The sequence below is a fragment of the Cibotium barometz genome, chromosome 54, assembly GCF_041138505.1.
Source record: "Cibotium barometz isolate CiBa-2024 chromosome 54, ASM4113850v1, whole genome shotgun sequence".
In the NCBI taxonomy this organism is placed as follows: Eukaryota; Viridiplantae; Streptophyta; class Polypodiopsida; order Cyatheales; family Cibotiaceae; genus Cibotium; species Cibotium barometz.
In genome coordinates, this window is record NC_141099.1 from 16,336,731 (window position 1) to 16,354,897 (window position 18,167).

General features: G+C 49.7%; 1 protein-coding gene across 1 annotated transcript in view; it reads right to left on the reverse strand.

Moving 5' to 3' along the window:
* The window catches only part of LOC147607894 (protein PSK SIMULATOR 1-like), a 219,970-nt gene that overhangs the window by 16,719 nt on the left and 185,084 nt on the right, over positions 1-18,167 (reverse strand). The window contains exon 8 of the mRNA XM_086790057.1: positions 13,306-13,418. Coding sequence (XP_086646183.1) covers positions 13,306-13,418 — 113 coding nt within the window. The remainder of the gene's footprint in view (positions 1-13,305; positions 13,419-18,167) is intronic.

Consider the following 18,167-nt stretch of genomic DNA (forward strand, 5'->3'; position numbering starts at 1 on the left):
CCCACAGATTCGGCTCGGCAGGCTGCCTCCGGGACACCTGCTCAGGCCACAGAGACCTCGGAGTGGCAGCCTGGACAGGGGCGCCGCCGAGGGAGACAGCCACAGCAGCACGCCCAAAGACCGCTGCAGCAACAGCCACAGTCTCAGCCTCACTGGGTTCCCGTGAGGAACAGCTTTTCTCCCCTCCAGGAGGAGACCCCCGCGGCGACGACTGAGGACCAGGAGATGCCAGCACCCCCACCTTCACCCCCCCCACCCCCGTCCCCTCCCACCGCCTCGCTTCCACCATCGCCTCCTCCCGTCTCCGCTCCGGTTTCGGCAGCGGCTCCCTCTCCACCTCCCTCGCCTCCCCCTCCGCCCGCCTCACCTTCCCGGGAGGCCCTGGCAGTTCCCTGGCGTTCACCTGCAGTCCGGAGAGCGCTGAGCACTGACCTCGCTCGAGCATCACAGAGGAGACCTATGCCGATTAGGGCTTCACGGATTTCATCTATCCGCAGTCGGCTGAGTCGCCTTGGCATTAGACAGCGCTCGGAGGCTTTTGATTATACCTTCACACGGCTTTTTGGAGCAGAGGGCCCCCATGAGCCAGCACCCATCCGAGTTCATGTAGTGATACCTCCAGCCCGCGGGGAGGAGGCACTAGACTCAGCGGTGGCCTTCTCGTTTCCTCTATGTGGCCCTTGCGACCGGGAGTGGACTCTAGAGCTCGCTCTTAGCACTTTGAAGACTCAGGCAGTTGAGTTTTCTCATCACATGAGCGATCTGGAGGTGACAGATGTGATAGGCCGACTTTGGGAGTTGGCTCATTTTTTCTTGGATCCCGGGAGTGTGGATACCTCAGGGACTCGGCATTTGGTCGTGCGCATAGTGGCAGACTTAGCACGCGACCCTGGATGTGTGTGTATACACGAGGTTGCTCTGTCAGAGCGGGAGGCAGTCGCCATGGGCCACAGCCACTGGCGCCTGATCCGGGATTCTTGCAGTACACCAGGTGGGCAGATTCGCAGCCGCTCGGACGGGGACTACTCTCCATCCAAGCCGCTTGCGAAGGCCCGCCGTAAGGCTGAGACAGCATCCACCTCAGCAGGGCATCCATGAGGATCATCTCATGGAATGTACAGGGCCTTGGCGGAGCACACTTTATACGCTATCGTGGTTGCTTGAGGCAGGAGCTTCAGAGATGCCTGGTTGGTGGCAGCATTGATATTTTGATGATGCAGGAGCACCACTTGGGTGAGAGCAGGATCTGGAGATATGGTTCGGTGATGCCTGGTAGATGGGACACTTTTTGGTCTGTAGGGTTTGGTCCTTTGGGTGGACAGGGAGGAGTATGCATGGTCATTGCAGATGTATGGCGGCAGGCCATTGTGGATCGAGGGATCATTGTGCCTGGTAGAGCACAGTATGCCATTCTGAGGATGCATGATGAGCTATTGGGTGTGCTCAACGTCTATGCGCCCAATCATGCTAGTGCCAGAGCAGAGTTTTGGACTCAGGTTACAGATGCATTGCCAGAGGCCGCACATTGGTGTGTCGGGGGAGACTTCAACATGCTTGAGGACCCGGCAGATAGGGTGGGAGGCAGTCATGTTACAGTGCACGGCACGGAGCTTGCAGCTTGGGACCGGTTTTGCATGTCACTGAGGATCACCGATGCATGGCAGCATGGGGCTTTCTCCCGGTCTCAGGACAGTCTTAGTTTCTCTCGGTCGGATCGCCGGCAGGGAGGGACTAATCTATCACGGATTGATCGCTTTTATGTGGGCGACTGGTTAGGGGAGCGAGGGGGCTCCGTCGGCATTCTCGTTGGCACCTCATTTTTAGATCATGCGCCAGTTATATTGACATTGGAGGAGGGGACACGGGAGCCCAGCTTGCAGTTGAGGATCCCAGAGAGGGTACTTACAGATCCTAGTCTCGCTGAGGACATTGAGAGGATCTGGCATGATAGTCAGTGCTCTGACCAGGATGCAGCGGGCCAGTGTGCCCAGGGACTCATCGATCTTAGCTCTTTTCTACACGCTGCAGCTTTGACACGGCTGGGAGAGATTCGCGAGCGGGAGCATCGGCTGAGACGCAGCCTTGCTTCGCTACAGCGCCTTCAGGAGCAGCAGCCTGCATGTGAGTGGGTGGCGTCCCAGCAGCTGAGCCAGGCACGCCAGGAGGTTAGAGAGGTAGAGGAGCAGAGACATGAGTTTTACTATCGTCGTCAGGCCTCTCAGTGGACGCAGCTTGGTGATAGAGTGACTGGAGAGTTTCTTGAGATCACTGGACCCCGTCATGCGCGAGCAAGAGTCCGCCAGCTTGGTAGACCGGATGGATCGGTAGCTACTGAGCTCGGGGAGATCAGAGCCATTGCCACTGCATTCTATAGTGACCTGCTTTCAGGGTCCTGCCGCGACATAGTTGCCCAGGGGAGGACGGACTGACGCTGGCCTTTTTTATGCGCTATTGGGACCTTTTGGGGCCAGGCCTCCGCAGGGGATTTCAGCATGTTTTGGACACTGGGGTGATGCCGGAGAGCTTTTCAGAGGGCTTGATCTATCTTATCCCCAAGGGGGAGGGAGTATCAGATGATATTCGGCATTGGAGGCCTATTACGATCCTCAATACTGTCTACAAGGTCTTAGCAAAGGCCTTGAGTTTGAGGATCCAGCCCTTCCTAGGGGAGTTGATTCATGCTACTCAGACAGGATTTGTCAAGGAGAGCAGTATCCTTGACAACATCTTTACTTTCTGGGAGGAAACGGCCCGAGCTAGATTTCTTGGCGAGGACTTGGTCGTGATGCTTCTCGATTTTGAGAAGGCATACGATAGAGTTGACTGGGGTTTCTTAGAGGGCACTATGCTTCGCCTGGGCTTTGAGCCAGGATGGATCAGAGGGGTGGCAGCTCTGTATTCCACAGCTCGCAGCCAGGTGCTGATTGCAGGAGGACGGGGGCCGAGTTTTGAGCTGACCAGATCAGTCCGTCAGGGGTGTCCTCTCGCCCCTTTTCTTTTTCTCTTCTTTGCAGAGGCTATGAGTATGTATTTGACGGCAGAGGTTGGTTTGAGAGGACTTGAGCTCCCAGTCCGGGGGGAGGACCTGCTTGATGCTGAGTTTGCAGACGACACGGGCTTATTTTTGCATGGCCAAGAGGCCAATCTTCTTCGGGCTGAGCAGTCGCTCCAGGTTTTTAGTGCAGCTTCGGGAGGATTGATCAATTGGCGCAAGACAGTGGCCTTTTGGATCAGTAGTGCTCCCACTCCGGCATGGAGCCCGGACCCCGGTTTTAGATGGATTCCTCCAGGCACAGCAGTGCGGTATTTGGGATGCCAGATTGGCCTAGATTTGTCACCTGAGCAGCAGATTGCCCCGCTTCTTCTGAGCATTCGGAAGAAGCTCTATCCTTGGCTGGGAGGGTGGTGGTGGCAAATCAGGTGCTGTTAGCGACCATGTGGTACATTACGTCTTGCTGGATTTTCTCGAGCTCTTGCATCAGCCAGGTACAGAGGCTGATCAGGAACTTTCTGTGGTCTGGGCGGGACGGTCAGCCAGCTCGGGCAAAGGTTGCATGGGCAGTTATTACACTTCCGTTGGCTCAGGGAGGTTTGGGCATTATAGATCCAGTCGATCAGAGTAGAGCCTTATTGGGGAAGCTTATTGTTCGGGGGTTGCTTCCAGGCGCTGAGCCTTGGAAAGAGCTCCTCTTGCAGCGGCAGCAGGCTCGGGCGCCCCCAGCAGGGGGTACTTGGGCACCAGAGATTCGCTGGATCTTCATAGAGATGAGGAGGACAGGCCTCAGTAGAGGATGGGAGGACAGATTTGCTTTGAGTATCCTGAGAGCTTGGGAGCTGCTGAGACCGGGGCTCTCTCAGCAACCTCCTTCTTGTGTTGAGGAGCGGGCCAGACAGCCGCTCATCTGGAACCCAGCGGTTCGCACGGAGCAGGGTCATATGCTGGGTTCTCGGCCTCGTCTAGCCTGGGGACCTTTAGCGGCAAGCCCAGCTCGTAGTTTTGGAGACTGGCAGGCCTTCTGCAGTCTACCAGAGGAGATCCAGGTGGAGAGGCTGAGTCACTTCAGAGGGGGGTTGATTATGAGGGATGATATTCAGGAGGCACTCACAGAGGAGTGGTTCACGCCTCTCGAGCCAGTGGCCCCACGGTGGATGGGAGCCTTTACACAGTTGGAGATCCTGATTGCTGTCAGAGCTTGCACTGAGGATGGCAGTTGCCTCTACTATGAGATTCAGGATGAGGGCAGACTCCAGAGAGTGGAGGTGGAGTCGCCTTTGGTTGCAGAGTGCACCTTTCAGAGGATTCGGGTAGTGGCCGCCGCTTCTCGGAAGTGGCATATTGACCCCGACCCTGCTGATGTGCTCCCGGATTGGCGCATATGGGCATATGCAGCGCGCCCCTTGGCCCGGCTCCAGTGGGACCCCGGGGAGTACGAGTGGCATGATCCTTATGCATCCCTTGAGGCCACAGAGATCACCTTCTTCCAGTATACAGTTCGGCTGGGGCGGCATATTTTGACGGCGAGGAGGACGGTCTCTCCAGCGGTAGCGGGGCATTGGCGACTACTACAGGGACTCTCACAGGAGTTCGTGGAGGATTTTTGGGCTCGGCTCTGGGCTAGTCGACAGGCCCGCAGGATCTCGACTTTTCAGTGGCTGGTCGCCACAGGGGCTCAGTAGTTGGCACTTTGCTTGTTTACAGCGGTCTTCCGGCGGCCTGCGTCCGATGCGGCCACCCTATGGAGACACAGAGACATTGCCTTTGGGATTGCCCTCAGGCACAGCAGATTTGGCTGCGACGGATGCTGCGTATTCTGGCCCCCCTCTCTCCAGAGGGTATGTTTACGTGGGGTGCCGCTGCTTGGTCGACTTCGTCAGGGCCTGCTATGGGCTATGAGATGGAGCAGGGGATTTATGTTGGGAGCTCCTCAGCAGCCTCACCATCTGGTTCACCTGGAGGGCCCGGTGCTTTACGACCTTTGAGGGGAGATTGGAGCCACCAGCAGAGACTGTACGGGGGATTTGGCAGGAGTTGATCCACACCCTGCGAGGACAGTACGACCGCATCCGGGGAGACTCGGATGAGGCGATCTTACGGCGCCAGGTCTTTCACACCACTTGGCGTTGTGGCCCTTTCTACACCTTACACACGGGATCCCCCCGTTGGCACTACAGGCCACCTGTTTGGCTCTTCCCTCCCCCTATTGTATGATTTAGCCTCTTAGTTCTTTGTACTGATGCTTGTATTTTGCAGCACCTAGGGAGAGTCTCCCGGGCTGCCATGCTGTATTCACTGCTCTGTCTCTCTTATGAGCAGGAGAGATCTTTTGTAGCCCTACGGGCGTTTTTTATATAACTAATGAAAGGATCTTTTCTCGGGAAAAAAAAAAAAGAGCTTCCGGGAGATCCAAAAGGGAGGTAAAGCTGAAAATATCTCATCTAAAGATCATGGCCCAAAGAAGAACAAATTTGGTTTGACCTCCGAGCAAAGGGAGCAATATGCCAAGGAGGGGAAATGTTTTTCTTGTAGCAGCAAAGAGCATATGTTTAGACAATGCCCTGACCGCAAACCAAAGCATGAGGACAAGCAAACCAAGGCTAATGTGCATGCAGTTCCCGATGTGTAGGGAAACACAAAACATGATGCAAAAGAACGGATGGTATGCAAAGCATGGGATCAAATCAAGGATCAGCCCGCCTTATTTATGTTTGATGATTGTGCAACCAATAACTTCATCTCTATTCAGATGGCAGCTGCCTTGGGTATTGAGGTTGAGAACATGGGACCTCAAATTGAAGCAGAAGCTGCCTTTATTGGTAAAGGGGTGCAGGTTACCCCACTAATAGGGAAGTTGCGCATACATATCTAGGGTTACCTTGATCATGAGCATTTCTTAGTTGCACCACTTAATGGATGTGATGTATTGCTTGGCAAGCCATGGCATAATAGGCTTGAGCCCCGCAAAGAGTATAAGATTTCTTTTATGCATAGAGGCCGCATGCATATCACTTTGATGCCGGCAAGGAAGGGGATTCCATCCCACTTGTATCTCACATCTAGATTAATAAAGCAATGAAAAAGAGTCTTTATGCGTACTTGGTTTTTGTTCGTGATAGCATTGTACCAAGTCATCAAAATGTGGATGCTTTGACTCACGATAGGCTGAATTTTCTTCATGCATTGAATGATTGTTTTACTGATGCATTGCCAAGTGAATTACCTCCCCAAAGGCCCGAGGATCATTGCATAGATCTTGTGCCAGGCAGTTCTCCACCTAACAAATCCGCATACCGTGTGAGTGCCGCACAACAAGAAGAGATCATGAAGCAGGTAAATGAGCTTTTAGAGAAAGGTTTGGTTCAGCCAAGTTCCTCACTTTATTGCTCTCCCGTGCTTCTTGTTCAAAAGAAAGACGGGTCATTCCGCATGTGTGGATTACAGAGCTTTAAATAAGCTCACCATCAAGAATAGATTCCCAATCTCGCGTATTGATGACATTTTGGATAAGCTTGATTGCTCGGCTTGTTTCAGCCGTCTTGATTTGAAGAGTGGTTATCACCAAATACGAGTGGTGCCACAAGATGTCCACAAAACTGCATTCAGGACAGCTTTTGGATTATATGAATTTTTGGTGATGCCTTTTGGTCTCACCAATGCTCCCGCCATATTTAATCGTATGATGGATAGGATATTCCGACCCCATCGCAAATTCATAGGTGTATTCTTTGATGACATCTTGGTTTTCTCCAAGAATGAGCAGGAGCATAGAACTCATTTGGTCATAGTGTTCGAAGAGTTGTGGAAGCATAAACTTTTCATTAATGACAAGAACAGTGAGTTCTTTCTTTCAGAGATACATTATTTGGGTCACATTGTATCCAAGGATGGAGTAACAATGGATCCTGCAAAGATAGAAAACATTCGAAATTGGCCAGAGTTGCAAAATGTACATCAAGTACGTAGTTTTCTGGGATTATGTTCATATTATAGGCGTTTCATAAGGCATTTTGCTATGATAGCCACCCCTCTACATGATCTCACAAAGAAGAAAACCACTTTCAAATGGACTCCAAAAGAACAGGATGCCTTCTTGCAGCTCAAGCATGCTATCATATGTGGACCCGTATTGATTGTTCCCGACTTACAAAGGTCATTCATAGTGGAATGTGATGCTTGTGGCGACTGTATAGGAGCTGTCCTAAATCAAGAAGGGCATGCAGTAGCATATGAGAGCCGTCCTTTGCATGATGCTGAGCTTCATATGGATATCTATGAGAAAGAACTCTTGGCTGTAATTCATGCCTTAAAGATATGGAAACATTATCTTCTTGGGGCTGAATTTGTAGTCAAGACAGATCATCAAAGCTTGAGATATTTTCTATCTCAAACAAAGCTTTCAGAGAAGCAGATGAGAATGGCAAACTTTCTTTCCATGTTTCATTTTCAGATTGTCCATACTCCGGAAAAAAAATGTGGTGGCAGATGCATTATCCAAGAGGCCTTATGTGGCTGCAGTTTCAGTGGCCTCTCATGGAGACTTATCTGCTATGCGAGATTTGTATCATTTGGATGCTGATTTTTGCCATATATGGACTGATTTGATGGCAGGTCACTCACATGCCTCTTATGTGATCATAGAGGGTTATCTTATGAAGGATAACTGCTTATGTGTGGTGAAGGATATGCATCCAAAAGTTATGGACGAATGTCACGCTCCACCTTACGCTGGTCATAGAGGTATCATGCCTACTACACGCATGACTGAGAGATATTTCTTTTGGCCAAGCATGCGTAAAGACATTGAGGCATATGTACGTGCATGTATTACTTGCCAAAAAGTGAAATTTGACAGGCAAAAACCTCCAGGTTTGCTTCAGCCATTACCTATTCCCTCGCAACGATGGGAAAGTATTACTATGGATTTTTTTTATTTTTTATTTTTCCGCGGGAGAGATCCTACTAATAGTTAACATCACAACTCGCTCAACGTCCCAGCCACGCTGGCGTCGTGAGCTACAAGATCATCTACGCGGCCCTCTGAAGAGGGCGACGAGCACACTCGACCACAGAGAGCGGAGGGGCTACACTGGAGTCCTCCTGGGAAAGGCGGCCAGAACACGATTGACGCCGAAAGGGAAGCTTATGGAGAGCGCGGATGAGAGGTGCCGCCGAGGGGTCCAAGCAGGGTTTGAACCCAAGACCTTTCGGTCCTAGGCAAACACTTTACCACTTGGACTATCACCTCTTTGGCGTATTACTATGGATTTTATTATAGACTTGCCTGGATCCCAGCATGGGAATGATGCTATTTGGACCATTGTGGACAGGTTTAGCAAGCAAGCTCATTTCTTGCCCATCAAGAAAACCATTAAAGTTGATCATATGGTGAAGCTTTTTCTTGCTAATAGTTTCAAACATCATGGTATGCCTAAGTCCATTGTTGGGGATAGAGATCCCAGGACTACGAGCCTCTTCTGGAGGGCTTTATTTGATAACATGGACACTAAACTTGAGTTTTCATCAGCTTATCATCCCCAAACGGATGGCCAAAGTGAAGCTGCAAATTCAGCCGTGTTGGATTTGTTGAAGTGTTATGTGGCAGATCAAAAGACTGCATGGGAGAAGTATCTTCCACTTGTTGAGTTTGCCTACAACAATACGATCCATGCCTCCACGAGAAAGGCCCCATTTGAGATTATTTATGGTGAAGTGGTATTGCCACCCATCCTTCGTACAAAGGATGAGATTTTTGTAGCTAATGAATATGTTCGTGACTTGGATGTAGCCTTTGCTCAGGTACGGACAACCATTGCAAGGTCACAAGATAAGCATAAAATGGCTGCTGACAAGCATAGAAGGGACATGCAAGTCAAAGAAGGTGATTGGGTTTTGCTGAAATTTGAGAAAGCTAGGCTTCGGAAGAGGCCAGGACGAGAAGGATCATATCCTAAGCTTTCTCCTCGCTATTATGGACCCTTCAAGGTGATTCAAAAGATCAATGAAGTGTCATACAGGCTTGCTTTACCTAGTCATTGGAAGATTCACAATGCATTTCATGTGAGTCTTTTCCGGAAATATGTCGGGCCACATCCTGACGAGCCCCCCTGTCACTCACAGAAGATCCGCCAGAGATTGATGAGCTTGAGGAGATCCTCCAGCCAGAACAGATTGTCTTTCACAAGGATAGAAAGCTACCTCCAGGAAAGCTTTCCCGGCGATACCTTGTGAAGTTCAAGAACTATTTGCCCATTGATACAAAGTGGGTAAATGAGGATTATTTTGTTGACTACCCACAGCTTCCAGGCATATCTTCAGGCTTTTCAACTCTTTAGAAGCCCGGGGGGATGTCACCAATTGGCTGACCATTTGGTCCATCTCCAGATTTGTGTCTCGTTCACTTGAGGCCACGCCGGTGTCTCATGTGAAGGGGCCAGTATTTTTGCATAACATGGACGGGAGCCAGCACACTGGTGCCACCCGTGTGTTAGCAAGATGGTGTCGTATGGACGGGAGCCAAACTGGTGCCACCCGTGTATGACCTGGACTGTGTTCTATCCATGGGATTGTCACACCATGGAAGAGGCAATATTTGTGCCGTGTCTTGGCTATGGGATTGTCACTCCATAGGGAGGCTCGTGCTTGGATTTGTGTCTTACCTATGGGACTGTCACTTCATAGGAAGACCGGGATATATGTTTTCTGTCGTGCTATCATTGTGCCCAACAGAAATGTTTACTACTTGTTCCATGAACGGGAGATATGTCCATGATACTGTTTGCACATGCATTCATGTTTTGCATGTTTGGAACTGTTTTCGCATCACTTGTATTCTTGTGTTTGCTTGTTTGTCGTGCCACTTACTAAGCGGGGACGCCTGCCAGTGAGTCGTGAAGTTTGCTCTGTCTTCTGACGAGTTTTATTGCGTGTGAACAGGTGGTAAGTGTATTGCATTTGTTTATTTCTTAGCATTCTTTTTAACCTTTGTTTTTTATAAGGTTGCAGTTTCACACTCATTAATGAGTGGGCACCCTTCCCAATATTTCATGGTACTTTTAAAGGGGTGGGCACCCAGGTTTGAGTCATGGTGGAAAAGGGAACCCCTCATGTCTGTGGGGGTGGGTGCATGGCCACCTACCCACCCCCCACCTTGGAACCTTTGGAACTGACCGCCTTCATGCAAGCAAGGTGGGCCGGCCAGCTATTGGACGTGTGCCCTCTCCAACGCGTACATATAGGCAACCGCTTCATCCAACTATGGGCATTCAACTGTGCAGGCGACCGTTTCATCCGGCTATCCACAGACGGCGGTACAGGCGACCTCTTCATCCTGCCCTGCAGTCGGCTGTCTTCTTGCCCTACAAGTGACCGTGTGCGGGACCTCACTCCTCTCTGGCCAGCAGCAGGCGGCTGCGCCCAGCAAGACGCCACCCTTTCCACCTTGCAGGCGGCTGCGCACAGTCCTCGCTCCTCTCTGGCCAGCAGGCGGCTGCGCCCAGACGCCACCCTTTCCACCCAGCAGGCGGCTGCGCACAGACCTCGCTCCTCTCTGGCCAGCAGGCGGCTGCGCCCAGACACCACCCTCTCCACCTAGCAGGCGGCTGTGCACAAGACTCCCCTCTCTTGCCAGCAAGCGGATGTGCCCAGGTGTCCTTCCCTAGCCCCTATGCAGCTGCACTTAGGGCCTCTGATATTTGTTCTTCCACTAGCGAGCTACAGGCGACTCGCTCACGTTTGGGCTGGCCGCAATAGCAATAATAGAGACTTCTCCTTTCATACGTGGGTGCCTACTACTTCTGAAGGCCATATCCATTATTTTGCAAAAGGTAAGTGGATTGAGATTTAAGCAGGACTTTCATGTGAATCTTATAAGGGATACTCTCTGCTGCTAACACCCGTTCGGTGCCGGGTAGTCCAAGCTTCTGGAGAACCACCGTCCATGGGTGTCGAGATCGGGAGAGCCAGGCGTTAGTACGGGAGCGCCTATTTGTGCGTGGTCCTGGAACACCAGTGGGGCGCTCTCTGCGGATTCCAGTGAAGGCACAGGACCGTAGAGATTAGACTTCTTCAAGTGGATCGCTCTCCTTTGAACGTCTACTTCAAGTCTCTTGTTTGGTAACTGTTTTCATCTCAGTTGTACATGGACATCATCTGGTTCATTGAACCCATGGAGCATTGTATCTCTTAAATACTCCCAATAATATATCATATATTGAGGGGGGGGTTGGCCCGTTCGGGCCCCAGTGCTTGTGTCCATTGATCAACATTTCATTTCATTTCAGTTTTCAATTGTTATTGAGTTGTTCATTTATATTGTGAAACTTAAGTTGTGCTATTACGCGTGTGGGTGTCCAACGGAGTCTATTCCCACTTGACGGGATCGGTTTCACGAGGACTAGCACAGAGAGCTCTCACTGACTTCTTCCATACCAGCACTCCGAGGGCTGATCCACCCATCATACCCAGACCACAGGCTAGTGTAGGAGCTCGGCCAAGAGGTGTGACACTCGACAGAGCCACTGAGTTATGCAGAGCTCGACGCCCCAGACCCCATGGCCCTCGCCCACGGCCACGGCCACGGCCACGGCCACGCCACCACGAGAAGATCCAGGCCATCATTTCCCATCATCGCAGGACCTTTTCGCGCCAGCTCAGTTTTACCTTCTTGAGCACCATGTCACAACGGCCCATGAAGGATGTATTAGGGTGATATGAGAGCTCTCTGCTCATGTACCTAGATCAGATTTTAAAGTTCTAGATTTTTGTTATCTTTCTTTATTACTATTTTGTACCCAAGATTATGTACCTCATGGATATGATGTAACCTTTTGGTATCATAGGTCATTTTGACCTTTTGAAAACGTTAATACAACTTTCTTTCTCTCTCTGCCTCTCTCTATATCTTTATCTCTTGGATACGTGGTTGAATCTGTCACGGCACACCCCGCACGGCTTACAGTCAATTACATCAGTGATGAGGTCAAGAATCATCTCCACCTTGCCATCATTCTCTCCTTGATTCCAGCTCATAAAGTGCGCTGTCAACCGGTAACATTCTCTCACCCATGATCTCTCACCTACCAGATTCCTCACGAGTTTCTTCCACCTGCTTGGATGAATCCTTTCGATAGTTTATTGCTTGGTGATTATAACTTTGACCTTTGCTTCATATATTATCCCTCATCCCCGTGTATTCATCAATTTTATCCAATAGGTGAGGCCGCCTCTTTGCAATATTGCAGTGGAGTTGAAAAATACCCACTTATGAAGAGTAGGATAAGGATGCCACATGTCACTTTATTATTTGGTGTGTATTTGTAAGTAAAAAGATGAGACTAGCTAGCCAATAAAAGCATGTACTTGTGAAGCTTTGCATCACACTCCACATCTAATAAAGCTACCACTGTTTGTGCATATCTTGGTGTACATTCTCTCTCTACCCTTACTCTCCTCCTCTTCTTTTCTACATTTTATGTATTATTAACAATTGGAGCAAGATGTAGTCCATTGCTTAAATCTGTTTTATTATCTTAGGTTAGTTTATCTATTTGTTGGTTCATTTTAATCTTTATCAATTAGTTTGTTTATTTAGTCACATAATCTCTCTCTCCATATCAGCTTCTTGCTGCACCAAATCTAACATGCCCCGCACCCCAGTTTTCACACTAGGCATAACCATGCACAACCAGAATGGTCCTGACGGCTTTGCAAAGGTCTTGCTCACTGCCTAGGATTTGAGGTGGCAAACCGGACCCCCTGTCTGGGAGTTCTGGGGCCCGTATAGGGGGCAGACGACCTCGTAAATTATTCCTAGGCTTTTTCCAAGTAGATCTTTCTTGATGGTGCCTGGATTTTTCCAACGAGGTCTATCAAAGCAAAATCACATCAGTTCAATAGGAAAAACCTCAAAAACATTGTAGTAGACATCTGTTCCATCTTTGGAGGAAAAACTTGGTGACCAGAAAACAGCAAACAAAATTCAAGAGGTAAAAGAAGATGAAAGAATGGAACATGAGCTTACACGAGAAAAAAATCAAGGCCCCAACCAATCACAAAACAGGTTATGCCTTGCAAGTCTCAGGCACATGTAAAAGGCACATGCAAAGGACAAAACAGGTAATGATTTACAAAGCAGAGAGTTTCTTCTTCAGCTTGCTGAGGCCACATACATTTACTGCTGACCCGCATGTGTACCATCATAGCTAGTCATAAAATCTTCCGGGAAAAAAAAAGGGGAAAAAGATCAATACCAACTTCTAAAACATCCAGCAGCTTTGTATGGTGAGAGCTTGGGCTAAAAGGGTACTTACCAAACTATCAATTTGTCCAATAATGCACGCATAATGCAATGCAAGACCAAGAGAGCCAAGCCGCTCAGAATTCCTTCTGTTTTCTGTATCATTTGTTTCAAATGATGTCTTTCCTGCATTACATTTGATTGAGTCAAGTCTCTCTCTCTCTCTCTCTCTCTCTCTCTCACACACACATACACATTTTCACATGTTTTCAAATGCTCACTGTAGTGCACACCATGCTGCTGCTGCTGCTGCTGATGGTGATGAGATAGACATATAGCGCTAGACTATCTTTTTGTATAAAGTTTTTTTCAGTTTTGTTGCTCTTTCTCCATGGCCCAATACGACATGGGACTCTTGCACCATTTTTGGTCTCATAGACCCATTGGGTCTTTTGAAGACTGGACATAGAGCACCCCGACTCCATCACCGAGAGATAGCAGCTATCCAAATGAGACACCAGATGGAGACACAGGAGAGGCTAGCTCGCTTTCATTCAGACTCAGGGTACATGTTCATGCCATTCACAGCCTCAGCATCGGCGATGTATGATATCTTATATCCCTCTTATGGCACTGGATGGAGTTAGACATAGATCTGCATAGCATGCTTGTACTACCCCTTCAGCATATAGAGATGCATCTTGCCTTAGCACTCCATCCACATCCACATCCCCACCCCCCCTTATATTGTTTGTATATGGGCTCCACTGATCCATGATGATTCACAAATGTATCCAGACACATGCACACTTTTTCTTTTGTTTCTTTTCTTCCGATGACCGGAAGAACACAATTGTATTATTTTTTGTCTCATAGGCCGACTTTGGCCTCTCGTAGACGTTAATATATCTTTCTTTCTTTCTTTCTTTCTTTCTTTCTCTCTTATCTCTCTGCGCCAGACCCCTGTGCCCCCCCTCCCGCCAGCAACCCCCTCTGCGCCAGCCCCCCCTCCCGCCCTCTCTCCCACCAGCCCCCCTGCCCTCCCTCTCTCTCTCTCTCTCTCGCCTTCCCTCCCGCCTGCCCTCCCGCCTGCTGTCCCCCCTGCTCACCGCCGCCGACCTGTTCGCTCCCGCCGCCTACTGTTCGCCCTGCTGCTCGCTTCCGCTGCCTTCCCTGCCGCCTGCTGTTCGCCCTGCTCGCCGCCCCCTCTCTGTTCGAACTTGCTGTCACCCCCTCCCGCCTGCTGCCCTGTTCGCTGTTCGCCGCACAGTTCTGCTGGCAATATGCTGGCCAGCCTATCTATCCGTTAGGGTGGGCGCCCCCCTTTCCCCACCCACCGTTGCTCAGGCCCCCAAGGCAGCAACATAACTCTCTCTCTCTCGCTTCTTCCACGGCTTCCCCCTTGCGCAACCCGACGAAGGCAACCTTTATGGTCACAAACAAGAGGATAACAAATGTGGAAAAGGAGATGAAGGAATGGAACGCAGAGATGGAGGGATGGTGGAAGGAGAAAGCCAACTTTCTCCAAATGGTATTCAATGAGGGTAAGCGGTGGAAAGAGGAGAAGGAGGACCTCATAGCAGAAGTCAAAGACCTTCACGGGGAAGTCAACACGCTCAAAGGCGTAATTTCAGCTCTTCAGAGGGAGTTTGCAGAGGCCAAGGCAAATGGTGGACTTGAAGAAGGTGAAATTCAGCCATCCATGATAGAAGAGCTCAAGGTTATCAAGGAACAAGTACGGGCAATTAAGGAAGAAGAGAAGCAACACGAAGCAAAGACTTCCTCATGGGTGGAAGTCATCACCAAGACTCAAAAGAAGATGGATGAAGCGGAGAGGTGGATAGAGGTCGCCAAGAAGGGTAAAGGTAAGGAGATAACAACCCCTACACCTACAATCATTAACATGACTTTGGAAGAGGAACAACGAAGACGTACACGTGCTTTGCATGTGAGGATTACCGGCCTTAAAGACGGGGATAAAGTTGAAGAGGAGGTGAAAGAGCTTATGGTGTTGATGAGGATTTACGATCCGGCACACGCAAAAGCCTGGAGAGTGGGCAAAAAAAGCGGAGGTAACGGGAAAACATCAAGGAAAGAGCTCTCATACTTCGCTTCCCCTCTATTGAGGCGAAGGAGTTCTTGAAGAGACGACCCACTTTAAAGAATACAGGCATTTTTCTTGGTGATGATCTTACTCTTTCACAGCTTGCACATATGAAGGAAGTCATGCCAGAGATTAGGGCGGCAAGAGAAAAGGGAAAGATAGCATTTTATAGAGAAGGGAGGGTGGTCATCGTGGAGGGATGCTCTACATGACGGTGCGAGACCTATGGGACCAAATTAAAGCTGGCAGCCTGGAACTGCAATGGATCCCTCAGACTTGATGTAGGTGCCTTTGAGGACAGCTTTAGAGATAGAGATATAGTCTTCTACTCGGAGACTCACCAGGCCCCTGGTCAGATGATGCCACAGGTGACAGGATACAGATGGGAGACAGCTTGCAGAGTAGGGACGAGATTGGTACACAGTAGTAGAGGATAAGGGGGGGTGGCAATTCTTTTCAGGGAGGAGCTGCAACCGCTTCTACACATCGTTCGGAGAGATGATCAAGCCAGATATATGTGGGTGAGACTGAGGGCCGACACAGGCAGATTCCTGTATATTGCCATATGCTATTTTGCTCCTAGTACATCCACATATGCAGTACCTAGAGGGCAGTCTCCTTTCTCTGTGCTAGATGATGACATATGGGAGTTCTCTAGGGATGGAGACATCATCCTGTTAAGGGACTTTAATGCCCGGACGGGCAACCGCCAGACAGCCTTTTATGATACCTCGGAGGAGATGCTGAGAGAGCTGGACACTCTGGATATGGGATTAGACAGACGCTCACAGGATGTGGAGTGCACAGAGTATGGGAGATATTTGGTAGATATGGGGACTGCACATGGGTTGGCCATACTTAATGGCTTGCAGAGGTTTCCGTCAGTAGCTAGATTTACTTGCTTTCCACATAGACATGGTGCTAGCACAGTGGATTATGTTATGGCTATGCCGAGCTTTGTTTCATGCATTCAGGACTTCACAGTTGGATCTCGGCCCATTGGGGTAGTAGTGGATCATGCATTGTTGACATTGACTATCACTTTTCACTTTACCACAGCTCAGAGGACACGAGGGGCAGATCACACTCGATATACTTTTACCTCAGAGACTGATGCTGTCTACACAGATGGGATTTATAGACGTCTGTACACAGAGGAGCCAGGGAGACCTTTGGAGGAGTTGACCCATATACTGACAGAGACTTTACAGGATGCAGCGAGAGAGGCATATCCACATACTCAGCCTGGACAGAGACAACGTTCTGGATGTATGCCCCAGAACAGCTGGTATGATGAGGAGTGCAAAGAGACCAAAGCCCGACTGCAGAGTGGGAGGTTGCTTTGGGAGTCACTACTCACCCACAGTCACGTATTGCCTTCCGACGCCTTGTGCGAAGGAAGAAGCAGGCCTTCCTTGCTCAGCTAGAGCAGGAATTATACCACTTGTGAGCCAGGATTCGAGGGAGGCTTGGCGTCTGTTTCATGAGTCCTCCCCTGCTTTGGCCATCACTTCTACAGAGGTCTGGGGTAGTTATGCAGCATCTCTATATACAGTCCCTGGACAAACACCTTTTCCTGACCCGCCAGCACCATGCCCACAGACGTGTACTTTCTTTACCCGTAGAGATGGTAAGGAAGGTCATTGATAGGATGAAGACTGGGAGAGCATATGATCATGATGGATTGGTCGCTGAGCACTTTATTCATGCGAGAGACATGCTGGCAGAGCTTCTAGCAGTGATGTTCAATCGTGCTATGTGCGAAGGCTTACCCGAGACTTGGAGTAGGTCCACTATCGTGCCTATCTTCAAGTCAGGGGACCCTATGCAGCCAGGGAATTATCGCACTATTATGATTGGTCACACACTAGCACGATTGTATGCATCCATTCTTGAGCAGCAGTTGAGTAGATGGGCAGAGAGAGAGGGCATTCGAGCAGAGGGACAGGCAGGGTTCAGGAGAGGTTTCTCTACTCTTGACCACATCTTGACTCTGCGGGCCATTATTGAGGAGGGCAGGTCGCATGGGCGACGGATTTATTGTAGCTTTGTGGACTTCCGCAAAGCATTTGATACAGTGCCCAGAGCCAGATTGATGAGGCGATTACAGGAGATGGGGGTACCCACAGAGCTCATATGGGGGATTATGGCTTTATATAGATCAGTTGCAGGACAAGTACGCACCCCAGAGGGAGTCTCTACTTTGGTTCACTCCACTATAGGAGTGAAGCAAGGTTGCCCGTTATCTCCTTCATTGTTTGGTATGTATGTGGATGAGGCTTCTGACTACATTGAGAGATTGGGGGACAGAGGAGCCCAGCTAGCAGGTACATGGATCCCACTATTGTTATATGCTGATGATATTGTGTTGATCTCTGACTCCCCTGAGGGTATGCAGCGTCATCTGGATGCTTTACATGAGTTCGCACATGATAGTGAATTGTCTGTCAACCTTGGCAAAACCAAGGTTATGGTGTTTAACACCACGCCACAGTGGGTCAGGCGATCAGCTCCCACATTTACATATGGGCAGGAGATTGTGGAGTATACAGATGCATATACATATCTTGGGGTAGTATTCAGTGGGCCAGTGTTTTCGATGAGGAGAGCAGCAGAGACTAGATTGACTAGAGCACATGCAACCCTGGGTGGTTTGGAGAGGATGTGTTCGCAGGTTCAATTTCAGGAACCTCGAACGAAACTTTGGCTTTTTGACACTCTAGTGACATCAGCTATGCTTTATGGAGTGCAGATATGGGGACCTTCAGTGGGCCATCACAGCGCAGGCGGGTGGAGAGGTATGGAGAGGCCTTTGGTATCTATGATTGCTA